At 41.3% G+C, this 27,424-nt stretch overlaps 1 protein-coding gene across 8 annotated transcripts in view; it reads right to left on the bottom strand.

The window, feature by feature from the left end:
• LOC137307163 (coiled-coil domain-containing protein 68-like) overlaps positions 1–27,424 on the bottom strand; it is an 86,203-nt gene that overhangs the window by 24,466 nt on the left and 34,313 nt on the right. For 3 of the 8 annotated variants that reach the window (XM_067976501.1, XM_067976506.1, XM_067976504.1), the window contains 5 exons: positions 16,512–16,776; positions 16,145–16,166; positions 13,398–13,425; positions 11,756–11,824; positions 75–105 (listed from right to left, as the gene is read on the bottom strand). In XM_067976501.1, the coding sequence (XP_067832602.1) occupies positions 75–105; positions 11,756–11,824; positions 13,398–13,419 (122 nt within the window). In that variant the 5' untranslated portion in view covers positions 13,420–13,425; positions 16,145–16,166; positions 16,512–16,776. Of the gene's footprint in view, positions 1–74; positions 106–11,755; positions 11,845–13,397; positions 13,426–16,144; positions 16,167–16,511; positions 16,777–27,424 lie in introns of all 8 variants that reach the window. The other 5 variants (XM_067976507.1, XM_067976502.1, XM_067976503.1 and 2 more) reach the window with 5 other exon arrangements.

Here is a 27,424-nt window from a genome sequence, read left to right as displayed (position 1 = left end):
CACACATCCCACAGAGCTTCTTACTGAGGAGGGCAGCTGTACTACTTTGCAAGGAAAAGAGAGGAAATACTCACTGATTGACTGCCTGTAAACTTTCAGCGCCATCTAAAATTACAGAATGAAGATAAAACATTAGTCAATAAAATATCGATCCAAATAGTTTTGACTACTTCTTAAAGGTGCTGAGCCCCTAATGCACCGCAATTCCATGGCAGTGGAATTTTTCGCCTGCCATTACTTTTCTTCCCCCAGTTTTCCTCATTGTTACTGTATTGAAACAAATACCTGATGTTCCAATTTTTAAAAATTCGTTCTCAGGATATGGTGTCACTGTACGTGCCAGCATTGTTTGCCCATTTATTTCCCAGAAGGTGGGCCTTCTTCTTGAAGCATTGGTAGTGGTTTAATACAACTCAGTGGTTGCTAGGTGGCTTGCTTGGTCACATATAGGTCAGACTGGGTAAGATTTTAAATGGAATAGAAAAGCAGAGGAACCTTGATGTGCAACTTACACAGATCATTAAAGGCGGCAACAGTAGATAAGGCCAGAAAAAGGCAAACAGAACTCCTGGTTTTGTATCTAGAGGCATAGAATACAAAAGCAAGGAAGTAATGGTTGAACTTGTATTGTGAACAGTTTTGAACATCTCGTTATAGGAAGGATAAAGAAGCAATGGAGAAGGTGCAGCGTAGATTCACTAGGATGTTACTAGGGATGAGGGATTATAATTATGAAGAGAGACTTGAGAAATTAGGGCTTTTTTCTCTGGAGCTGAGAAGCTCTTCAAGATTATAAAAGGTTATGAAGAGGTAAATAGTGATCAATTGTTTCCACTGGTCAGTGAGATGGTAATGAGAGGTCACAAGTTTAAAATAATCACAAAAAGAATTAAAGGTTAGAAAAATTTGTTTACACAGAGGGTGATTAGAATGTGGAATTCTCTGCCACAACCCAACCTCTCTGTTTTAAATCTTTAACATGCAGGTGTTTGAAAATTGTTGGAGTATTTTGCTTCGCCAGGAGCCCATATCAGGAAATTGCACACCTCCCGCATGCGATTTTTTGTCCAGTAAAATTAATGGATGAAAATCACAGACTTGGGCTGCACAATTTCCCATTATGAAGTGTAAAATCTTCCCTTGTATTTCTCCTTGTATAGTGAACACAGCATTACATTTTTACCATTTAAAATTACAACAGTGTTTGTTTAATGTGCTGGTGAGTTGAGCATATGTTGTTGAATGTAACATCAGGTAGTTACTGTATCTCTCTGCCACCAGGTGCTAGGCTCATCGGCACTTCAGATACATCAGGAGATACAAGGCCTGATTTTCCTGTCCATTTTGCCCTGTGTGTACCAGTTCCAAGGGCATTACAGACAAGAATTCGGGTCTTCATCCCTTTTGCGAATGACATGCATTTCCTGGGACCAAATGGACAGGGGCACAAAGATCCAGCCTGAAACACTTGGAGGCATTTAAATTACGTGGAAATGATGTCACAACCCTTTCCAAGTCATTGCTAACGTTGGGCAGTTGTCTATTTAGAGGTACACACGAGGAAACTGGTCATAAGGAATTGCTAGGCTATACTTTCAGATTGGAGGATCCTTATAGGGGCAGTCAGCAACTTTCCGTTTGATGTTATTTAACTGCTCATATATTGGTTCAGTGAGGGGTCAAATTATTTCCTGCAGTAGGGCTGCACTGTGTGGATGCAGTGGATTTAGCTGCTGACACAAACAGCAGCCACCAGTGCCAATTCCCTTTCCCCATGAAATGTAAAACAGCTGTACCAAGAAATATGGCCAGATTCAGCAGCATTCAAGTTGAGTGTATGCTTGGGTGATCAGGGGACAGAAAAATCAGCCCCACAATGTTGTAATTTTAAGCCTTAATTTGAAATGGGAAAGCCCAGTTTGAACAGTATTTTTAATTCTAAGGCTTTGCTCATTATACTTGGAGGTGCAATGTAACTACCGGCATTCTGAGTAACAAGAAAACCCCCCTTTATCCAGCAGCTACTGAACATCTAACTGCCATTTTCGAGGGGCTCTGAGAATTGCAGACTTTTAACTTCATTGCCTTATTAACTGTTGTTTTTATAGGTATTACTGATTAATAGCTATATAAGTCTGACTATACGGGTCATCCACAAGGTTTTCTCTGTGCTGTAGAAGGATGAGGCATCAGCTTTTATGTCGGGAGGGAGAAAAAAATGACAACATAATGAGATGAGCCAGAACTTTCTTCAGCTCAAATTAACAAGATGGAAGCTACCCTGTTCAACTCCCACTAGAAATGGCAATTCCATCTCTCGTCTCCAGCTGCTAGGAATCTTACAACACCAGGTTTTAGTCCAACAGTTTTATTTGAAAATCACAAGCTTTCGGAGCTTACCTCCTTCGTCAGGTGAGTGAGTGGTGCATAACCTCAGTGTCCTGTTCAACTCTGAGCTCAGCTTCAAACCCCACATCCAGCACATCAACCAGGGATGCTTACTTCCACCTCTAGAACATGGCTGACTATGTCCCCATTTCATTCCCAGTGCTGTTGAAACCTTCATCCAGGTCACTTCAAAGGTGTGCTTTCTCCAATACTCTTGCCAGCCTCCCAAAATCCACCCTACACAAATTCAAACTCATTCAGAACTCTGCAGCCCATATCCTGTCCCATACACCCATCACACTGTTCTCATCAACACATAATAGTTTAATGTCCCGAGTACATCAGCTTCAAAATCCTTCTACTCACCTTCAATTCTCTCCCACCATACCACCACAATCTTCTCTAGCCCTATGTTGCAGCACACACCTTCCAATGTTCTGAATCTGGTTTACTGACCCTCCCAACTTGGTACATTATCAGTGGCAGACCCTTCAGCCATTACACTCCTACACTCTGGAACTCTCTTGCTAAACCCCTCCCCCTTGCTACCTCTCTCCCCACTTTCAAAAGCCTGCACAAAACTTACTTCTATGTCCTGCCTTGGTCACTTCACCTAAAGTCTCTCCTACTTCCTGCTCAATGTCCACCTGGAAACCACTATGAGACATTTTATGTGAAAGGTGCTATATAAATGTAAATTGTGTAGTTAAGTGTATCATTTCCCACTCTCACACTGTAACTCCATGCAAAGTCATAACATCTTTCATTTCCCAGCACCAGTTCTCACTGAGATGAATGTGTGCAGACAGATACAGAATCAGACAGGCAAGTAGGCAGAAAATTTGCTAAACGTATTTACACATTGCATAAAGTTAAATAATGAAAGTACCTATTGTTTACAAGCATTGAAATAGCCAATAGTGAACTGTGCAGCTTAAGGACATCATCAGTGAGTATTAACATCCTCAACTAATCAGATGTGCTTAGAATGCACCCTGTAGTGCCATGGGTGATAGCTGAAAGATGCCGCACAATTGGACATGGTTAGTGGATTTGATGAGCGACTTGGTAGCACAGAGGATTAGGATATTACCATTTTACTTCTGGAGCCTTGATTCAAATCTAGCCCAGAAGATAAAGTCTCCTATCTCTGCTTGGTGTAAGGGTCCTTTATGAAATCACTTTGGGCAGCGTCAATTCAGATAATTTGGACGTGGGTCAATAGCATCCAAGCTGCCCATAATTTGGCACAAATTGATAGCCTTCTCATCCAGAGAAGCAATTGTGACAAAATTTTTGGTGCACTAATTTATTCCTCTTCTTTAGGTCATGGTATACACAGGGTTAAAACTGGTTACTGCTAGCTAATTTTCAGAGAATTTACTTTACAGTCTGGCTAATAATTGCACTATAGGGCAAGGCAGAGACTCGTGTAGTTCAGGAAGTGCTTGGTATGCGTGGTTTGATTGTTGCTATTGTACCTGAATGGGGACCTAACAGGTCATTCAAAGTAGCTGGCACAGATCACTGTATCAAGGCATCCCATTCAATTCAAACATCATGTTATTGACACTCTGGGGGTCTTTGAGGTATGGGGTTTGATTGAGAGCATTTTGCCACATTGAGTAAATGATTTTCAAATATCAATTCTGTGTTAAGGATCAGTGCAGGAGAAGCATCCTTGTTGTTTTGATATTTTGAGGAGAATAGTAAAGATTGTAATTGTTATAAACATACTGTTTGTATTGAGTACTGTTCATTTACTTGTATAATGTTTGTTGGTTTATAGCCTGAGCCTTGGTCCAATAGAATGTATATTTGTCCGTCTTCCAAAGTTTAGTGCCGATGAGTTTCAAAGGAATTGCTAGTCAGAAAAGTGTATGTAGTCTGCTGTCAGACATAGTGTGGCTTGCTTTGTTATCTTCCATGTTACAAGGATCATTACGACATATTAAAATTCAATGTAAATACTATTCTGTTCGTTCACATATTATATGTAAAATAAATCTGCCTCTTGGTTCATAATTGATCTTTCCTCACGAGAGTGTTCATCAGGTCAGCTTCTAGAAGATAGGAGAAATGCACGTGGAGATATGTGTGAGATTACAGCATCCAATTCACACAATGTGAAGTTTCCTTGTTACAACCCCCTGGTCATGCTATTGTATGACTAGATATTAGTCAGTATTGGTAAACTCCTGATCATAAGGAATGTGGGGTCCGCTAACAGGAGAGACTGCAGGATGGTCAGGATTGGGAAGTAAATATACCAGGTTATAAGGTCAACAGGAGAGATAGGGAAAATGGAAGAGGGGGAGGAGTAGCCTTAATGATTAGAGATGAAATCACTTCAATGATACAGGGGGATATAATGAGAGGTAAGCAGCCAATAGAGACCTTATGGGTTGAATTGAGAAATAGGAAAGGAGCTAAGACTATAGTGGGAGTTGTGTATAGGACCCCTGGCAGCAGCTCTGAAGTGCTAGATTGTATAAATGCAGAGATTAGACAAGCGTGTAAGAAAGGCATAGTGGTCTTAATGGGGGACTTTAACCTTCACATAGATTGGGAAAAGCAGACTAGCACTGTCAGAAAGGTAGTGAATTTCTTGAGTGTGTTCAGGATAGTTTTCGACAGCAGTATGTCCTAGAGGCAACAAGGGGGCAAGCCATACTAGATTTAGTAATGAGTAATGAACCAGATTTAGTTAACGGCTTAACTGTGCGTGAACATCTATCCAATAGTGATCATAACATGATCGAGTTCAGTGTAATGTTTGAAAGGGAAAAAAGTGAGTCAGCTGCTAAGATTCTAGACTTGGGCAAGGCCGACTTCAATGGGATGAGACAGAGACTGTCCACAGTAAACTGGGCAAATCTGTTAATGGGTAAAACGACTGATTATCAGAAGGAAATGTTTAAAGAAACATTTAACGAGATACAGAATCGGTTTATACCCCTGAGGGGCAAGAACTCTACTTGCCAAAAAAACAGCCATGGACAACTAAAGAGGTCAGGGACAGTATAAGACATAAGGAAAGGGCATACAAAAAGGCAAAAAATGTCACAGATCCTGGCGAATGGGAAAGACACAAAGATCAACAAAGGGTCACAAAACAGACAGTAAGGGCTACAAAAAGAGAGTATGAAAAGAAACTCGCAAGGGATATCAAAACCAATACGAAGAACTTTTATCGTTATATTAGGAAAAAGAGGGTGGTCAGGAGCAGTGTTGGCCCCTTAAAAACTGAAAGTGGAGATATTGTCATTGACAATGGGGAAATGGCAGACATGTCGAACAATTACTTTGCGTCAGTATTTACAGTCGAAAAAGAGGATAACATGCTGGAAATCCCAAGAAAACTTATATTGAATCGGGGACAGGGACTCGATAAAATTAACATAAGTAAAGCAACAGTAATGAAGAAAATAATAGCACTAAAGAGTGACAAATCCCCAGGACCAGATGGTTTCCATCCCAGGGTTTTAAAGGAAGTAGGTGAGCACATTGCGGATGCCCGAACTATAATCTTTCAAAGTTCTCTAGATTCAGGAACTATCCCTCTAGATTGGAAAATTGCACATATCACTCCGCTTTTTAAGAAAGGAGAGAGAGGGAAACCGGGGAATTATAGACCAGTTAGCCTAACATCTGTTGTGGGGAGAATGCTGGAGTCTATAATTAAGGATAGGGTGACTGAACACCTCGAGAATTTTCAGTTAATCAGAGAGAGCCAGCATGGATGTGAAAGGTAGGTCGTGCCTGACAAACCTGATTAAATTTTTTGAAGAGGGGACTAAAGTAGTGGACAGGGGAATGTCAATGGATGTTATTTATATTGACTTCCAGAAGGCATTTGACAAGGTCCTGCATAAGAGACTGTCAGCTAAGATAGAAGCCCATGGAATAGAGGGAAAAGTACGGACTTGGTTAGGAAGTTGGCTGAGCGAAAGGCAACAGAGAGTAGGGATAATGGGAAGGTACTCACATTGGCAGGATGTGACTAGTGGAGTCCCGCAGGGATCTGTCTTGGGGCCTCAATTATTCACAATATTTATTAACGACTTAGATGAAGGCATAGAAAGTCTCCTATCTAAGTTTGCCGATGACACCAAGATTGGTGGCATTGTAAGCAGTGTAGATGAAAACATAAAATTACAAAGGGATATTGATAGATTAGGTGAATGGGCAAAATTGTGGCAAATGGAATTCAATGTAGACAAATGTGAGGTCATCCACTTTGGATCAAAAAAGGATAGAACAGGGTACTTTCTAAATGGTAAAAAGTTAAAAACAGTGGATGTCCAAAGGGACTTAGGGGTTCAGGTACATAGATCATTGAAGTGTCATGAACAGGTGCAGAAAATAATCAAGAAGGCAAATGGAATGCTGGCCTTTATATCTAGAGGACTGGAGTACAAGGGGGCAGAAGTTATGCTGCAACTATACAAAACCCTGGTTAGACCGCACCTGGAGTACTGTGAGCAGTTCTGGGCACCGCACCTTCGGAAGGACATATTGGCCTTGGAGGGAGTGCAGTGTAGGTTTACTAGAATGATACCCGGACTTCAAGGATTAAGTTACGAGGAGAGATTACACAAATTGGGGTTGTATTCTCTGGAGTTTCGAAGGTTAAGGGGTGATCTGATCGAAGTTTAAGATATTAAGGGGAACAGATAGGGTGGATGGAGAGAAACTATTTCCGCTGGTTGGGGATTTTAGGAGTAGGGGGCACAGTCTAAAAATTAGAGCCAGACCTTTCAGGAGTGAGATTAGAAAACATTTCTACACACAAAGGGTGGTAGAAGTTTGGAACTCTCTTCCGCAAACGATAATTTATACAGATGAATACTAGCTCAATTGCTAAATTTAAATCTGAGATAGATAGCTTTTTGGCAACCAAAGGTATTAAGGGATATGGGCCAAAGGCAGGTATATGGAGTTAAATCACAGATCAGCCATGATTTTATCAAATGGCGGAGCAGGCACGAGGGGCTGAATGGCCTACTCCTGTTCTTATGTTCCTATGTTGATGCTGAATCTGAGAACATCTAGTGCAGATCCAAAATTTGTAAGAGTGGAAAAGTGTTTCATTCCTCAGCTCTGACATCCCTCATAAAAAAATATCAATTTAAAAGGAAACAGTCTTCAAGGGATGGTCTAATTTTACACCTTGAAATACAGAATTTCCTTATAAAGAGAACATTATTAGAGGTACTTTGTATACAAACTACATTGACATACAAAGGTTTGTCGAATATGGGTCAACACAAACAAAAAGAATATAACCTGCTATTGGACTATGTCACATTGAACCTCCTTACTTCTGAAGTCTAATTTGTGGATAGGGTTCACAGCAGAGCACTGACCCCTGATGAAAGGGCGCGAGTTAGAATTACAATCTCAGCTCTTGTTCTCTGTGGGGCACATCTGTCCTGTTTTTGATTGGGCCATCAGAGAGATGTAGTGATGGTAAAGTGCTGTTTGAGCAGAAAAAGAATTGTTAGAGAGCATTGACAGCAGGTTTGGATAAGTCTACCCTTATACCATCCTGTCTTCTTGGCCAAAGATAGAGTGGTGATGCAGAAGATAAAACACAGGGATGTTATGTACAATAATTTTTTGTAAACATCAGATCTTTTGTCATCTTGTGCAAGGTAAGTTGGAAGAGGTGCTACTTTATAAGGACGGAAGTGTTATTATACCATGTAATGCACCATGTATTATTCTGCTGCTAAGCTAGAGCTGCATGTAAGCTGATGTATCTTCTTAAGGCCATAAAGTCCAAATGCTGTAAATGGGCACACCCTGAGGTCAATTCCTGGCTAATGAATGGGTTTCTTTCTTTTTGTATACATTTTTAAGACTGTTCAATTGTGAGTTGTTGGTGTTTTACACAAAGTGTGAAGTCTGAAGTATGACAGACATGTCTCAAAACATTTATATAAGAACTGAATTTATATAGCACCTTACTGCATCTCAGGAATGTCCCAAAGCATTTCACACATAATTACACTGTGCAGTTACTGTTGTTATGTGGGTAAACCATTTATGGCCACTTAAAATGAAAAATGAGTTGACTTGCGTAAGTACCTGCATGTAAACAAGTCATGTTGGCCTGGTTTTTGATTATGTCAAACAACAGGATGAGTGCTTCACAACCATGCACATCAGTTGCATTGCATCATGCGTGCTCTCTCTCTCTCTCCCACCTTTTCCCTGGTGCTGCCATTCATTTTCTGCCTCTTTCTTTTCCTTGATGTCTCCAATCATTTTCGCTCTCTCTTGGCCCTCTCCCCTGAAAGCTCCACCGAAGGCTAGGGTCTAGGTTTGGTTTGGCTGCTCCACTGTCTCCGCAATCATTAATGCCACTCTCCCTATCTCTTTCCGCTTGCACAGTAGGGTAAAAGGGGAAAAATGAGCCAAGAGTCACAAAGAATCTGTGTTTTAACTAGAAGGTGGCATTCAATGGAATGCAAAACCTTTTTGCCTCTTCAGTTCTTCATTTTCAACAGATGCATCTACCAAATCACTCAGAACTATCAATCAATGGGTTTCAACAATTGCCCACATGAGCAAGGACCATGGTGTAGAGCACTGAAGCATCAAAGCTCCGTGCAACAGTGATGGGACACTTGCTACCTCAAATCGTGAGTTCCAGACCTTGACTGTGCCACTACAGGGAGGCCAGTCACTACTCAACTGGGAAGGAAAGAATATTGTTGGGGCAGTCTCCCTTACGCACTTCCTGGTGACTGGTTTCAGAGTTGCTTTCGTGAAGGTCTGGCAGAAGTCACTATGCCCATCACCATGGCCAGGGATGATGCATGTTGCAGGAGGAGAAGAATGCAAAGAGAAAATGTCTCAAGAAAAAATAAAAAAGTTGTCAACAAGCAAAAATAACCCATTTAACTTTTCTTCTAAGAATGTTTAATTATAAAGAAAGTTTTTTTTCTGGTACAAAGGTACCATGCAAACATTTTAATCAATATAAGCCCTGAAATTGTGCTGTGCTATATTATCCTATGAATGCTAATGTATTTTTATCAAATTCCTTGGTTAATCCATTTTTGTAATTTCCAGATACTAACAGTTCCCATGATTTAACAAAGCTGCATATAAAAAATACAAAACATTACAATTAAAAACAGATCAATATTTTAGTAGCCAATGGGCCTTATATTGTGTTTGTAATTGGAGGCAGTACAGTGTTAGTGCTGATGAATAAGTCAATGATGCTAGCAGTGTTTAAATCTACTTTAAAGTGTAACTTGCAGCTTATACAGAGTACATGGGAATTTAATGCTGGTAGTTGCAGGTTGGTTTAGTTTAAATCAATCTACCCCAGTAATTAATAGTCATCAAGTTCAAATCCATTAAGACTATGTGTAATTTAATTTAGAAAATGCAGACTGGTGGTAATTAAAAGTAACGTTGGAACAAAAGGAACCACATAAGTGGTCAGCATGCAGTAACTTTGCAACGCAAAGAACTTTGACTTGCATACTTATGGCATCTCAAACTACTTGCATAATGAGTAGTCATCCTTTCACAAAAGGAATATAGGTCTCCCATCCTCTACCCTCTAAACTTCAGCTCATGCCCGTATTCTATCTTGCACCAAGTCCTGCTCACCCTGTCCTCAATGACCTACATTGGCTCCCAATCCCCCAAATCCTCAAATTTTTAATTCTCATCCTTGTTTTTAAAATTGCTTCAAAGCCTCACACCTCCCTATCTCTATAACCTCCTCCAACCCTTCTGCCCCCCGAACTCTCCATTCCTCTGACTCTGTCCTCTTGTGCATTCCTCCCTCTCTTCAGCCAACCACATCACACCACTAGGCCTCATGCTCTGGAACTCCCTCCATAAACCCCTCTGCCTCTCCACCTCCCTCTCGTTCTTTAAGCCCCTCCTTAAAACCCACCCCAATGAACAAGCTTTTGGTCACCCCTCCTAATCTCTCCTTTGGCCTGGTGTCCATTCTTTTGATTGTGCCTCTGTGAAGTGCTTTGGGATGTTTTTCTATGTTAAAGGCACTAGATAAGTGCAAGTTGGTTTTGTAGAGAATGGGGTGTACCTCATGTTACTTCCAAATGCTGAAAGCATCAGTTTTGTTTGTTGTTAAAAGGGGAAGACCACTCACAACCACCAAGAGGTGGGAGCCCAGCTAACCTGTAGCACCTCAGCCATCACGCGATCACCCTACAAATCACAGGGGTGGAGGTCATTGAGGGTGTGGGCAAGGGGAGCTCGGTGGCTTTGTGCTATCCCAACAAGTATTCTCTTCAACTTCTTCTTGCCAGTCCTTCAGCTCAGTCAGTAACATGCTGGCACCTCTGTCCAGCAACAGTATTTCATTATTGACCTTGCTACTGTCTGCAAAATCTTGCCCAGCGTACATCATAACACATATTCCTTTTCTCTTTGTGTAGCGCCCTTCCAAGATGATGTCCCTCCCAATAGAAACTAGCAGGAAGCGGTCACTGTTCATTCTCGACAATTCCCCGGTCTGTCAAATCCAGCAATGACAGACTCCTGTAACTGGAGGCCCAAGGTCTCAGTGGCACCAGTCACAGTGTTTGAGAGAGAACTCTGTGCTGTGGTCTCTCACAGCTTTGGAGCTCACTTGCAGAGAGCCATGAAGATGACACTCACTCCATAGCATTCTGCACTAAATCCCTCCCGCATGACTGCAGTGACGTCAGAGGTGCCCTGCTGCACATTGTCTTCCAGCGGCCGCACGCCGCTGATAACAGACTCAAAGATGCTCCAAGAGCCTTCTGCTTTAACTCCCTTCTGAAGGTAAGGTCAGTAGGAAACCAAGTCCACAGCCATTATGCTGTGTAGTGGGCTCACAGTCTCACCAGCTGGTTCATTTTTCTCTCTTGCCATTGCCACTTGCTCCTGCTCGCTTATGTGCGGAGCTCCACCCAGTGCTCCTTGCTCCAGTGCTCTAACTATACTCTCCAGGGTGCTAGTATCTGTGCCAGTGCTAGGGGACAGGTTGAGTGCTTGTCGCAATGTTCTGGGAAGTGCTTGTGTTGGTGTCACCATTCCCTCTGGGGTCATTATTTACTCACTGGTCCATTGAGGGAACTCTTTAAATTAAAAAATCAATAATTTAAACACTGCATCAAGGCATCTTGGATCTTTGTGGTGAAAAACGATCGTGAGTTTGAATAGGAAATAGAAAAATTTTTCCTCTGCAGTATCAACTCTTACTTTACATGAACACACAGGTACATACACACTATCTAAGGCATACTTGCATGCACTCTCACACATTCTCTTGAAGCTTAGGCATGTAAAAAAAACCCTACCCATTTTGTGAAAATGGAAACAATCCATTCTCCCTGTCACTCACCACAATCCAGTTCACCCAATTCATCCAATTCATCCATAATCTCACCCCAGCTCTTCTTTGGAATACAGTCTATAAGAAAGAAAAGATGCCTGGAAATGAAACAGTAAAGCAATGAGAAACTCAAACCCTTTCCAGATTCAGATTTTTGGAATTTTCTTTCTGAAAATACTGCACCAGGAGTGTGTCAGAATTTACTGGACAACACAGACATACTGGTAAGATAGTTACAGTGGTAGAGCGCTGGACTGCCATTCTGAAGGCACAAGCTTGAATCCCATCCTAGGCTGTCGTTCAAGCTCAGCAACTCATTTATCACTATATTTGCTGGTTCTCAACTGGGCTATTGGATGGAGCCCTCTGTGTCTCTATATTGTCAAAAATTGACAGGAAACATCATAGAAGTGCATCTGCTGTCAGTTGATATGGAACAGTACTGATAACGACTGATGAGAGGTCTACAAGAGAAGGCCACAATCAAGATTGTCTTGGCTTCATCCCAGCTGATGTAAAACACAAAACTGGAAAAGTAGTAATAAAGAATAAATTGGGCTAAAATCACAAGCATAAAGAGGACACACTCCCAGCAGCTAATGTGTTGAAACAAGTCCTGGAAACAGTGCAAAGTAACATCTTACTCTATTCACCCTTAGCATGCCAAGGATGAATTTAATCATCTGGGCATGTTATTGTTCTGTCTTCTGTCCATGTCAATTAGCATAACCCATGGAGTTAGTTTTTAACCACTCAAACTGCATTTAAAAAAAAAATTGGACACACCTCCAAAGTGGGAGGTGAGAGCCAAGAAGAAATAAAATAAGTAAAGTTAGAAAGATTGATTAGTAGATTATGTGGGGAAAAAAAGTTATGTAAATAAAAATAGAATCAAGGAAAGAGAATATGGAGGGGAAAGGATGACAAGTCGAGCAGAAATATTAAAATGTTTGGATTTTCCATTAAACTTCTGTTTTAGGTGTTTATTTATGCAGTAGGTTAAAATTACAGTACTAAAACTACACTTGACATTTAAGTAGTTTATTACTGGAATACTAGTGTTTGAATGTCACAGTGTGTCAGCTGAAAGCATATAAACCATCCACCCCAGGGAGACCGTTGTTTCCTTGGAACTGCCTAAAGGTTAATACGTGTGGTGGACTTTACATGAAGTTTCCCCTACATCTATCTCAGACCAGGCACTCTCACCAGTCAATTTATCAGACCCAGTCTTTATTGCTATATGATCTCCCATGGCATTTCTCATAAGAAGTCAGGAGTCTGGAGCATGGTTGGGATGTTTAGCTGCTAAGATGGAGCTGTGTTTAAACATGGTTTATTCCTTTCAGGCCACTGCTCCTTGTAGGGAAGTGGTCTAAATAGGTACATCCTGAAGTTAACTAGAGGCCAATTGCTGAGGGAAGTTTATGTACATTGGCAGTTGCTTATAAATCACCAGCTGCTGTCCTTGAGGACAGGTCAGTTATCAAGGTCAGGAAAACCAACACGAAATGACTGGTTTTCTTTTCTTACTTCTCACACTTGGAAGTGTGATGTCTGAAGTATGACAGATGCAGACTAAATGCGAGACTTCTATATACATAGATAGATTTTCTCTGAATCATTAAAGCACCCTGATTTTAGCACTCACCTTGCACTGCAGGCAGTTCCATGATAATCTGTAAAACAAAAAAAATGTGAATTAACTGTACTGGAAAAGCATAAAATAAATTAATTTTAATAGAATCACAAAGACATTTTTCTTCTGACTATGATATTTCAGCTTTTAAAAAAAAATGCAGATAATGAGTGCTGATGACATGCCCCTCGGGAGTTACTGAGCTCAACAGTATGGATGCAGCTGAAGATGAAGAACAATGGGCTGGTGACAATTAGGGAAAGTGATTTGTTATCGCTTAAACATGCATTTTGACAACCTCTAGGATTTTTAAAAATGCAAAATTGAGATGATCAGGCAGCAAGTTAAACTATCCTGGGCACCACACCAAATCACTTGCTCTGGTGATGGTATCAACTGATGTTAATTCAGTTCCCTTATACTAATGGAATGAGTGAATACTCCAAACCGGGATCCCACAGATGTCATTATGACTCAATAAACTATATTGAAATTTTTTTTAAAAATCAAATTAACCATAATTCTTTGCCAACTAACTTGAACTACTATTGACCTCCATATGTGCCTATTTGAGCACTTCCATGTAGAAAGTACATGAGCAGTGGCCTTAATGGGACAGGTTAGGTTAAACACAGCTCCATGTGAGCAGCTAAACATTGTAACCATCCTACAGATCCCAGACTACCTATGAGCAATGCCACAGGAGTTCAGCTAATAATATTTAGAAATAATAATACAAGAAATAATTATCATGTGAAAATGCAGTGAGACCCATTCAGTTCTATTTATCAACTCCATATGAGATATTCAGCCTTTAATGTAATATTACACCATAAAGATCATTCTGACAGTTTCAGCAATGAGGGGGCTCATCTTGACTTGGAAAGAGATCTAGTAGAGAGGTTGCAAACTGTTTTTTGTGGGTCTGTGTCTTAGGTGTTGGTTCTGTTAAGACAAGTGGAACCCAATCTGAGGCAATTATTTATTTCAAATTTTGTGTCCCAGGAAAAAAATGCTAATTTTCCAAATTATTTCCTCTTCAGACCCATCATATTGGGTGTCAGCACTGCAATGGGATAGCATACTATAGCAATCCTAGTGATTTTATTCACTTAACCTTTGAAATTAAAAATGAAGGACAATGGGGGGGAAATTTCTGCAGTTTAATATTAAGTGACATTGTAGACACATTCTTTAAATATATATTGACAATTTTGTTATAAATAGCAAACAGTGGACATCTCCCTACATTATTCTGAGCTATGGTCTCATTATTTGGTCATGAGTTAGATTATCTGTAATGGTCAGCTCAGTTTTCCCTTCAGATTCATTACAACCTGTTGCTCAACTCACTTCCCAGGTGACTATTATCCCATTTGTATTGTAGAACTGCTATCACAATAGGATGGGGATGCCTGTATTCTGAATTCTCATACATAACTTTACAATTATGGACAAAACCCTACACGGCCTGTGTGTATGGACCATGGACAGAACGAAATGATGGGGCCTCCAAAAAGTTTGTTTTTTCTCTTTTGCATTAAAACATTTCTTTTCCCTTCAACAACTCCTTATAAAGCCCAATTCCACTCAAGGCTTAAATACTGCTCCCAAATCTAGGATGGCTTTTCACACACCTCTCTCACCCTTTTGGATAGGACTTTTGTTAACAACCTTTCTTCTCTCTCTCTCTCTCTCTCTCTCGTTGATATCTATGCACTTGTGGTCATTGCTCCTCTGAACTTTCCTCTTTTGTTCCTTCTAAACGCCAAATACATAGTCCTATATACTCTTCCTCTTCCATGTATCCTGACCATGTTGAAATCAAGCCTCATCACACCATTTCCCAATTAAACTAATTTGTTCCCTGGAGTTCTAAATGTGGAACTCCTCACTTCCCATGGTCTTCCCTTCCTCCTTCAATCTTCAGGCTTTTAAAACCCAAGCTTGGCATCACCTAATTACTTCATCCTAATTTACCTCATCTTCTCACCTACCGTATTCAACTTTGATGTACTGCACTAGCCCTTTACATAGCTTTCTACAAACAAATAAATCTTAAGGCACTGGTAAAATCACACTAATTGTCATTGTTTAAGTACTTTTCTATTGTGGGAAGTCTATCGTTGTCTCTCAATCTGTTAGTCTACCATATTCATGCCATCTATTATAGTTACAAGAGGGATTGTCCAGCCTGCAAATATATTCAAAGATAATGTCAATATTCCTCCTTTTTTGACTTACCAGGAAGTCAATCTGAGTGACAGAGAAAGATATCCATTGCAGATCAGTTTTCCTGCCCTCATCAAGACAGTAAACTTGCACATACAAGTACAAATCTCCCCTATCTTGGTAAGACATTAATATTGGCAGAGCATGCAGATTTCATCCCTTTTGAATGGAAAATGGCAACCTTGTGAAAATGTACTTATGTATGTACCAAATGTACCAGAGCCAAACTGCACCATCAAAACTTCAGTCCTTGCATGGTTTGACTGAACTAACCATGTTTGGATAAATCAATACTGGGCCTGGTGGCCTGTTTGGGCTATTTACATCACCATGATGTAACAATGAATCCAAGCAACACATGGATACACTAACACTTTTGGTAATTGTATCAGATTTTTCATTCATCAGATTATACTTAATAATGACAGTTATATTATCCCAAATTATATGTAATATGCTGTTCTATCAAGAAAGACATTTAACTACCACAACAAATAAAAATGTTTTTAAAAAGTGATAAAACTTACCAACTAGAGAAAAGTTCAGAAACTGGAAAAATACAATGTCAATTAGTTTATTATATAACAAAGCAAGATCTGACCATTTATTTCCTCAATAATAAGTTTTAACAGTTAAAGAAAAAGAAAACTTACCGTTCAGAAATGGAAAAATTACAAAATAAAATTATAGAAATAAAAATACTGACTGAAATTGTCAGATGATCTTGTAAAAAAGTTAAAAATGTATTGAAAAATAATCAGTTTAAATACTCTTTTTTTAAACAACGATTGCATAGAGAATTTGGGATTTCACAGGGCTTATCCCACACCCAACCCCTAATTCTCCACACACCGACTCGCACAGCTCCAACTGAAGCTGAATTTAAAGCCGCACCTCACTCACGTGGACAATCCCGCCTTTGTGTCGCCCTCACGTATCGATCCCGTTCAATTCTCGCGGGAACGAAAGAGCGCCAGGGAGGCTGAGCGGGTGGAAGCTGCGCGTTGCGTTCCGTTTTAGTGACATCGAAGAAGGAGTCGCAGGTTTGGCCGCGTTACATCGGCATGAAGAGATCCGGCAGGAGACGAGATCGTTTGAAGCCACAGACAGATCCAGGGATGGTGGACAATCATTCTCAGGAATAGTTCCACGGTGTAGTCTGTCAACATGAAGGAAACGTCAGACGAGGTCACAAGAGAGTAACACACATTGTGAACTCATTTAGACACATGAGCCATTTTAAATAAACCCGTTTGTTATAAATTAAAATAGCATATACTGAAAATACACGGCAGGTCAGTCAGCACATGTAAACGTGACGTTTCGGTTGTGTGCCGTTTATCCAAACTTTATTTTAAATGAGTTGTTGCCACCACTGGAGAGAGGAATGTCATTCGAACATCCGTTAATATCGCCAACAGTAATTTCTAGGCTATGAAGTTTTATTTTTAAGATTGATGTACATCCAAATAGATTACATTTTTCAACCAGTTACCATTCCTAATAGGCACGACTTTATATGTCCCCCTTAAAAAGTGCTATAATATTTGATTTTTGTTAACTCTTAAAAATTAAATTATGAACTACAATACTTTGAGCTATTGAGGATTAAAATACATCGTAGGAATGTAGATATGTTTCGAATTACTGATTAAAATTAGTAACTGTTAGGTACCAGCAATATCCTTACCGAAAATTAAAACATTTTAACAGTATACGGCCCTCTATGCAGGCATTTCTTATCATTATTGCTCTATGGAAGATTAATGTTAACATTTTGGTACAATCAGATACAGTTAGTTCGCTTAATTGGCTTAATGGACAAATGCCCTGCGTGATGGCATACTAAGCCGTACAGATCAGAAAGTATCAGATTGGATGGGGCAGCAGTAGGGATACCATAATTGGCCTTAGCACCCCTGGGGTAGGGAGAGTCGTAATCAGCCAGAATTCCTGATCATTATCCAGTGACTCCTGCTGGAAGGAGTATGTTTTTGGAGATGGAGATTAAGCTCTGCTATGATGCAGTCCACAGTTGAAAAACCTGCCGACACTTAGGGTCAATTTTAGGATGGCCGAGCGGGTGCATTCGTGGCAGGGGTTTTCCTAAAATTGGGGAATCCCAGAGCGGGTCCGGAGCCCGGCTCCAACCCGCCCATGTCCGGGTTCCCCAATGACGCAAATTGGTGCGCGCGCAGCCCCCGTATGCGGGACTCCCACCGGCAATCAAAGCCGGCGGGATGACTGTTTTGATAGTTAGGGAGGTACTTGAGGTCGTTGACAGACCTCATCAGGAAGAGATTTTAGCAGTGATTTTGAACTCTCCTCAGCATGTTTCCCATGCTGTGGGAAACACTCCCTGTTGTTGCAGACGTGTTTCAGTCAGCAGCCATTGGGAGATGCAGAGGATTCCTTGACAGTTGGGGGGAATACCTCATTCATTGCAGCAGGGCACTCTGTCACCTCAAAGTTTTGCCTGCCACACCGTTGTCTCCACACTCAAATTATTACATCATACTCTAAACTCTGCTGTCCAAACACATTTACCTACTTTGTGGACCCCCTCACACTCACACCATCAGGATGCGGGTGGGGGGGTGTCCATAGCTGCATTCATAACTCCATTGGAGGATGAGCAACATCACCAGCCTCGTCAGGCCACCGTCCACCTCCGCCACATGGAGCTACACAACACAGTGCTGCGCAACAGGCACCTGCTCAAAGTATTCGAGCAACTAAACATACACCCACTGTAGGGTGACCCAACGGGTGGCATCAAGGGTGTTCATGGAGAACCTCATGAAAGGGCATTATTGCACAAGCCAGTCAAGAATGGCCAAGACGTGACAGTAGTGGTGACAATATAATCTGTAATGTAAGTTGATCAGAAATCAAATATAAGTAAAAACCATGACAAACCCTCAAACACCCTTGTGCATCCCCTTCATGCTCACGACACGTTTGCCTTACGCTTCCTACTACACATACGTGATGCATGCCCTGTGCCTGCAGCAAAGGTAGTGGCAGGTGGGGTGAGGCTGACCTTGAAAGAGATGCATGAGAGAGTATGAGACAGAGCCATGAGATTGTATGAGGATTGGGTTGAGTGGTAATTTTGGGATGAGCACTGGGGAGGTGAGGAAGTGCAGGTAAGATGAGGATGAGGGTTCAGTGGGTGTGAGGAGTGATGTGACAGAGTAGTGTTGGCAGTGCAGAAGGAGATGTGGGGTGGGGGCGGTGATGTGGCAGACGGAGTGTAGTGGACTGAGTAAGAGTACTCACTTCGGCTGACCTGGTTCGGTCATTGAAGTGCCTCCTGCACTGTATGCAGGTGTGTGATATGTTGGTGGTGCTGGTGACCTCCTCTGCCACCTCGAGCCAGGCCTTCGTGGTGGCAGAGGCAGGCCACTTCCTCCCGTCCGCCGGGTGGAAGATCTCCCTCCTCCTCCTCCTCCTCACGCCATCCAGTAAGACCTGGAGTGAGACATCATTAAACCTAGGAGCAGCCTTCCCCCGGGCTGCTCCATGCTGTAATTTTGCCTATTTTCTGCAGCATCAGTCAGTGGAGGATTGCCCCTTTAAAAAGGGCTCGTCCAGCTGACAGCCTATGATGCGGGTGCGCAGTCCGCCCGCTGCGCTGATTTCCAGCGCGAAACACGGAAGCCAAGGTAAGTGGCTTCAGTTTACTTACGATCGCGTGCCAAACCCACCGATTTCACTGGGCGCGGTACCCACGTGCCCAGTCAACCCCCCGCTGCCAACTCGCCTCCCTCCTAATATCTGGCCCTTAGTATCTAGGCTGAATAAAGAATAACTGGTTGGCTAAAGTACGTGGAGGGCTGTTGCATTTGTGGAAACCTATCCCAGCAAAAGTCTGCCTTCAGGAGAGATGGGTCGGGGGTGAGGGGGAAGATCGGGGGGGGGAATAAACTATCAGGTACCAGAGTAAAGCTAGTGCATATGATTTTTCTGAGCCTTTCAGGAAGATTTCATTAATACTGCTTTGTGGATATGACAGGGGGTTCTCCAGAATAATGGCAACTACATTTTTTTTAAAAATCACTCAACCAAAGGAAAGAATATGGGCAGAATGCTCCCCAAAGTTAATGAAAAAGGGAATAATTGTAAGTATTATTTAACTTTGACATGAATTCTTTAAAACACTCTTTCTGTGTTTTGCCAATACAAAGAATTGAGGGAAAAGGAAGCTCAGTCAGTTGCCAGATAACACTCTGCTGGATGTGATAGGAAAACAGTAGGAAATGATTTTTCATCCAGGCAGCTGTAACAATACAAATTAATCTGTTTTTCATTCAGACCAATAACAGAAACATAGTTGCACCCATCCATTTTAGTAAAATAACATGTTTTCCAGATTTTTTTTGATGATGTGATGATATATAATAAGAAACGGTGATAGGACATAGAAACATAGAAAATAGGAGCAGGAGTAGGCCATTCGGCCCTTCGAGCCTGCTCTGCCATTCAATATGATCATGGCTGATCCTCTATCTCAATACCATATTCTTGCTCTCTCCCCATACCCCTTGATACCTTTTGTGTCTAGAAATCTATCTAGCTCCTTCTTAAATATATTCAGTGACTTGGCCTCCACAGCCCTCTGTGGTAGAGAATTCCACAGGTTCACCACCCTCTGAGTGAAGAAATTTCTCTTCATCTCAGTCCTAAATGTCCTACCCCATATCCTGAGACTGTGACCCCTTGTTCTGGATCCCCAGCCAGGGGAAACATCCTCCCTGCATCCCGTCTGTCCAGCCCTGTCAGAATTTTATATGTTTCAATGAGATCCCCTCTCATTCTTCTAAACTCGAGTGAATACAGGCCGAGTCGACCCAATCTTTCCTCATACGACAGTCCTGCCATCCCAGGAATCAGTCTGGTGAACCTTCGCTGCACTCCCTCTATGGCAAGTATATCCTTTCTTAGGTAAGGAGACCAAAACTGCACACAATACTCCAGGTGTGGTCTCACAAAGGCCCTGTTACTGCAGTTATAGACATCCTTGCTCTGTACTCAAATCCTCTTGCAATGAAGGCCAACATACCATTTGCCTTCCTAACTGCTTGCTGCACCTGCATGTTTGCTTTCAGTGACTGTTGTACAAGGACACCCAGGTCCCTTTGTACATCAACATTTCCCAATCTATCACCATTTAAATAATGTGTTGCCTTTCTGTTTTTCCTTCCGAAATGGATAACTTCACATTTGTCCACATTATACTGCATCTGCCATGTATTTGCCCACTCACTCAACTTGTCTAAATCGCCTTGAAGCCTCTTTGCATCCTCCTCACAACTCATGATCCCACCTAGTTTTGTGTCATCAGCAAACTTGGAAAGGACACAGGGGTGCAGTTTTCTTGGGTAAAAGAATCCAGTTCGTCAGTATCTCCACAGGTGCCAGAACTTTGCCCTTGAGTCAGCTCAGATAGTGAGTGTGGGCATTTTTTCATCCACATAGGCTATCACAGCTGCACCCTATCCTGTTCTCATCTATCATCCACACATACACACTTTCCAACATGGGTGACTGGATAGGACTGGAAAATCTAGTGAATTGTTTCCCCTCCCTAGATTTCTGGTCACTACAGAACAAAAAGGATATTACAGCTATTGAAAGGATACAGAAGAGGACAACTAGAATGATGGAGGGATTGGATTCCGAGGAGTGATTACGTAAATTGGGCATGTTCTCACTGGAATAGAGAAGGTTGAGAGGTGATATGATTGCTGTTTTTATGATTCTAAAGGGACTAGATAATGTCGACCATGACAAACTGTTTCACCTTGTCCAGAACAATAGAACCAGACAACATAGGAACAGGAGTAGGCCATTCAGCCCCTCGTGCCTGCTCCGCCATTTGATAAAATCATGGCTGATCTGTGATCTAGCTCCATATACCTGCCTTTGGCCCATATCCCTTAATACCTTTGGTTGCCAAAAAGCTATCTATCTCAGATTTAAATTTAGCAATTGAGCTAGTATCAATTGCCGTTTGCGGAAGAGAGTTCCAAACTTCTACCACCCTTTGTGTGTAGAAATGTTTTCTAATCTCACTCCTGAAAGGTCTGGCTCTAATTTTTAGACTGTGCTCCCTACTCCTAGAATCCCCAACCAGCGGAAATAGTTTCTCTCTATCCACCCTATCTGTTCCCCTTAATATCTTATAAACTTCGATCAGATCACCCCTTAACCTTCAAAACTCCAGAGAATACAACCCCAATTTGTGTAATCTCTCCTCGTAACTTAATCCTTGAAGTCCGGGTATCATTCTAGTAAACCTACGCTGCACTCCCTCCAAGGCCAATATGTCCTTCCGAAGGTGCGATGCCCAGAACTGCTCACAGTACTCCAGGTGCGGTCTAACCAGGGTTTTGTATAGCTGCAGCATAACTTCTGCCCCCTTGTACTCCAATCCTCTAGATATAAAGGCCAGCATTCCATTAGCCTTCTTGATTATTTTCTGCACCTGTTCATGACACTTCAATGATCTATGTACCTGAACCCCTAAGTCCCTTTGGACATCCACTGTTTTTAACTTTTTACCATTTAGAAAGTACCCTGTTCTATCCTTTTTTGATCCAAAGTGGATGACCTCACATTTGTCTACATTGAATTCCATTTGCCACAGTTTTGCCCATTCACCTAATCTATCAATATCCCTTTGTAATTTTATATTTTCATCTACACTGCTTACAATGCCACCAATCTTTGTGTCGTCAGCAAACTTAGATAGGAGACTTTCTATGCCTTCATCTAAGTCGTTAATAAATATTGTGAATAATTGAGGCCCCAAGACAGATCCCTGCGGGACTCCACTAGTCACATCCTGCCAATGTGAATACTTACCCATTATCCCTACTCTCTGTCGCCTTTCGCTCAGCCAACTTCCTAACCAAGTCCGTACTTTTCCCTTGATTCCACGGGCTTCTAGGCCTGTGCTTGAAGGGGGGTAAATTCAAAACTAATCTGCAGAATCAATATTTCAGTGAGCGAGTCGGCAGTCTATGGAACAGACTCTCCGGGGAGATGGTGGAAGCAGATAATATTGATTCATTCAAAGGCGAATTAGATTCATTTCTTTCAGAAAATAACATTTTGGGATACAGTCTATGAGTAATTTAAGACATGATGTGGTAAATGAAGCATGTTTGGGAGGAACAGGTGACTTTGGACCTATGGTTCCCAAAACTTCCCACCATAGGGAGTTTTCCTCACCTCATGTCTGGGTTTGTGTAGACTAATTGATGGAGATTGATTGCTATGATTAATCAACATCTCACTATCGTTGTATCATGCAACTACCAGGATGGTAGAAGATGAACTAGATCTTGTTCTTTTTTCATCCAGCAATTACTATATTTCTATTACAGGACACTGAGGCCAATTCTAGTGCCCCCCCCCCACCCCCCCGCCCCATTACTGGCCAAAATCAGATAACTCAGCACAGGTGGGGATCAAACCTAGGATCTTCTTAATTTGTGTGGCTCAGTACACCACCAAACACTGAGCCATCGGGGGAGGTAGGTGTGAATTTTTCCAAAATACATCATCAGTTGTAACCTGGTAATGCTTAAGAAGTTCGAAGTCATCTGTAAATAGAAGAATATTTCTTAAGATCCTATATCACAGAGCATTATGTTTACCTTTAAAGGTAACAAGAATGTATTAATTATCCTTCAACATGAGCACCTAACCTGATGAAGCAAAAGAAATACCCCTCAATGGTCACCCCTTAGAACCATGCTATATAGAACATAAGAAATAGGAGCAGGAGTAGGCCATACGGCCCCTCGAGCCTGCTCCACCATTCAATCAGATCTTGGCTGACCTTCAACCTCAACTCCACTTTCCTGCCCGATCCCCATATCCCTTGATTCCCCTAGAGTCCAAAAATTTATCGATCTCAGCCTTGAATATATTCAATGACTCAGCATCCACAGCCCTCTGGGGTAGAGAATTCCAAAGATTCACAACCCTCTGCGTGAAGAAATTCCTCTTCATCTCAGGCTTGAATGGCCGTCCCCTTATCCTGCGATTGCGCCTCCTACTTCTAGACTCTCTAGCCAGGGGAAGCAATCTCTCAGCATCTACCCTGTCCAGCCCCCTCATAATCTTATATATTTTAATGAGATCACCTCTTATTCTTCTAAACTCCTTAGAGTATAGGCCCATTCTACTCAACCTGTCTTCATAGGACAACCCTCTCATCCCAGGAATTAATCTAGTGAACCTTTGTTGCACCGCCTCTAAGGCAAGTATATCCTTCCTTAGATAAGGAGACCAAAACTGTACACACTACTCCAGGTGAGGTCTCACCAATGCCCTGTACAACTGTAGTAAGACTTCCTTACTCTTGTATTCCAACCCCCTTGCAATAAAGGCCAACATGCCATTTGCCTTCCTAATTGCTTGCTGTACCTGCATACTAACATTTTGTGTTTCTTGTATAAGACACCCAAGTCTCTCTCAACACCAACATTTAATAGTTTCTCACCATTTAAAAAATATTCTGTTTTTCTATTCTTCCTACCAAAGTGAATTACCTCACATTTCCCCACATTATACTCCATCACCACTCACTTAATCTGTCTATATCCCTTTGCAGACTCTTTGTGTCCTCCTCACACCTTACTTTCCCACCTAGCTTTGTATTGTCAGCAAACTTGTATACATTACACTCGGTCCATTCATCGAAGTCATTAATATAAATTGTAAATAGCTGAGGCCCAAGCACCAATCCTTGCAGCACCCCACTAGTTACAACCTGCCAACCCGAAAATGACCCGTTTATCCCTACTCTCTGCTTTCTGTCCGTTAACCAATCCTCTATCCATGCTAATATATTACCCCCAACCCCATGAGCCCTTACCTTGTGTAACAACTTTTTATGTGGCACCTTATTGAATGCCTTTTGAAAATCCAAATATACTACATCCACTGGTTCTCCTTTATCTACCCTGCTAGTTACATCCTCAAAAAACTCCAGTAAATTTGTCAAACACAATTTCCCTTTCATAAAACCATGTTGACTCTGCCTAATCATATGATTTTCTAAGTGCCCTGTTACAACTTCCTTAATAATGGATTCCAGCATTTTCCCTACTACTGATGTCAGGCTAACTGGCCTGTAGTTCCCTGTTTTCTCTCTCCCTCTCTTCTTGAATAGTGGGGTTACATTTTCTACCTTCCAATCCACTGGGGCTGTTCCAGAATCTAGAGAATTTTGGAAGATCATAACCAATGCATCCACTATCTCCGCAACCACCTCTTTTAGAACCCTCAGATATAGGCCATCAAGTCCAGGGGATTTGTCGGCTTTTAGTCCCGTTAGTTTGTCCAGTACTTTTTCTCTAGTGATAGTAATTGTTTTAATTTCCTCTCATTTACCCCTTGGTTCCCCATTATTTTTGGTATGCTTTTTGTGTCGTCTACTGTAAAGACAGATACAAAATATTTGTTTAATGATCTGCCATTTCCTGATTCCCCATTACAATTTCTCCTCTCTCAGCCTCGAAGGGACCAATGTTTATTTTTGCTACTCTCTTCCTTTTTACATACTTGTAGAAGCTCTTACAATCCGTTTTTATATTTCTTGTTAGTTTACTTTCATATTCTATTTTCTTCCTTTTTATCAATTTTTTGGTCGTCCTTTGTTGGTTTCTAAAACTCACCCAAACCCCAGGCTTATTACTCTTCTTAGCAACATTATAGGCCTTTTCTTTCAATCTAATACTCTCCTTAACTTCTTTAGCTAGCCACAGGTGGATCACTCTTCCCGTGGAGTTTTTATTTCTCAATGAAATGTACATTTCTTGAGAATATTGAAATATTTCTTTAAATGTTTGCCATTGCTTTTCAACTGTCAAACCCTTTAATGTCCCAATTTACCTTTGACAACTCGCCCCTCATACCTATGTAATTGGCTTTATTTAAGTTTAAGGCTCTAGTTTCTGACTTAAGTATGTTACTTTCAAACTCAATGTGAAATTCTATCATATTATGATCGCTCTTCCCCAGAGGTTCTTTTACTGTGAGATTACTAATTGACCCTATCCCATTACACAATACAAGATCTAAAATAGCCTGTTCCCTGGTTGGTTCCATGACCATATACTTGGTCAAGAGGCAACAGAGTCCATCTTTTGAGGTCATCAGTCCACTCCTTTGCATCAAAGTCATGTTAATAAATAACTATATCTGGCAGATTTGTGACGAAGTATGTTGTTTTAACAAAGGAAGGGAGTTAAACCCTACTTCAAAGGCTCCTTAACTGTGTACATGTTTACTCCCCAGAAAACATGATGTAAAATCATTAATGGGATTAGTGTGTCCTGCTTTTTAATAACTGATGTTTTTGTAATGTGGAGATGCCGGTGATGGACTGGGGTTGACAATTGTAAACAATTTTACAACACCAAGTTATAGTCCAGCAATTTTATTTTAAATTCACAAGCTTTCGGAGGCTTCCTCCTTCGTCAGGTGAACGATGTGAAAATGAAATCCTCGAAATGAAATCGCATTTATAATTCACAGAACAATGCTTGGTGATTACAGACAGTTTTTTCAACTGCCCGTTGCCAAGGCAATCAGTGTGCAGACAGACAGGTGTTACCTGCCAGGTCTCAGAATATACAAATCACCAAAAAAAAACAACAAACAAAAAAAACAGAGATAGAGAGGTAGAAACATAGAAAAGACAGCAACTGACCCGTTATATTAAAAACAGATAACATTTGTTCGCTGGTGGGGTAACGTGTAGCGTGACATGAACCCAAGATCCCGGTTGAGGCCGTCCTCATGGGTGCGGAACTTGGCTATCAATTGATGTTTTTGTACTTAGACAGTAATGCGTAAGCCTTGCAAATAATTTGCAGCAGCAGTAGTAATAATGCCCAAAATAGATTTAATGCTCCAAAAAACAATTTTCCACTGAATAATCGAGCATAAACACTACCCCAGTCAGGGGACTCCACCTGCAGGTTTTGTTGGAAACCAAAATAAACTGAGAAGCAGGATTTCATTCAAAGAATTCATTTATTTTGAGAAATGCAAGATGTTACATATATTGGTGTTTAGTCAGCACTTTCAGGAGAGGAGAACATTAAAAAAGTGGATATAAGCAGATTTATAAGTCCATGATTAAAAGTTATGGGGTGTTGGGAAAAATTAAATGGCTGCAGCCAGTTGAAGATAATTAACTGCATTGGGGCAGTAAAATCTTCCAGTCTTTAGAAAGGCTTATTTGAAAAATTATATATTTGTCAGCCTTTCCAAAGACTGCATGGTGGGGAAGCAAAAATGTAGCGGACTAAAAGCAAGCCAATGTTGAGGTGTGAAACGGAGTGTGGGCCAGTGCTGCAGCTGTGCAGACACCGGCTGCCTGGCAGAAAGCTGAGTGCTGTTTGCAGTATTTGCAACACCCGAGAACAGGTGTGGGAGAAAAGAAAGAACTTGCATTTATATAGTGCCTTTCACAACCTCAGGACGTCCCAAAGCACTTTACAGCCAATGAGGTACTTTTTTTTTTAAGTGTCGTCACCGTTGTAATATAGGAAATGCGGCAGCCAATTTGCACACAGCAAGGTCCTGCAAACAGCAATTAGATGATTGCTGATTGCAACCAGATAATCTGTTTCAGTGATGTTGGTTGAGGGATAAGGCCAGAACTCCCCTGCTCTTCTTCGAAAAGTGCCATGGGATCTTTCTCATCCACCTGAGAGGGCAGACAGGGCCTCTGTTTAATGTCTCATCCAAAAGATGACATCTCTGACAATGCCGCACTT

The sequence above is a fragment of the Heptranchias perlo genome, chromosome X, assembly GCF_035084215.1.
Source record: "Heptranchias perlo isolate sHepPer1 chromosome X, sHepPer1.hap1, whole genome shotgun sequence".
Lineage (NCBI taxonomy): Eukaryota > Metazoa > Chordata > Chondrichthyes > Hexanchiformes > Hexanchidae > Heptranchias > Heptranchias perlo.
Note: the sequence above shows the minus strand (reverse complement) of the source record. Positions and strands in the feature narration are given on the sequence as shown.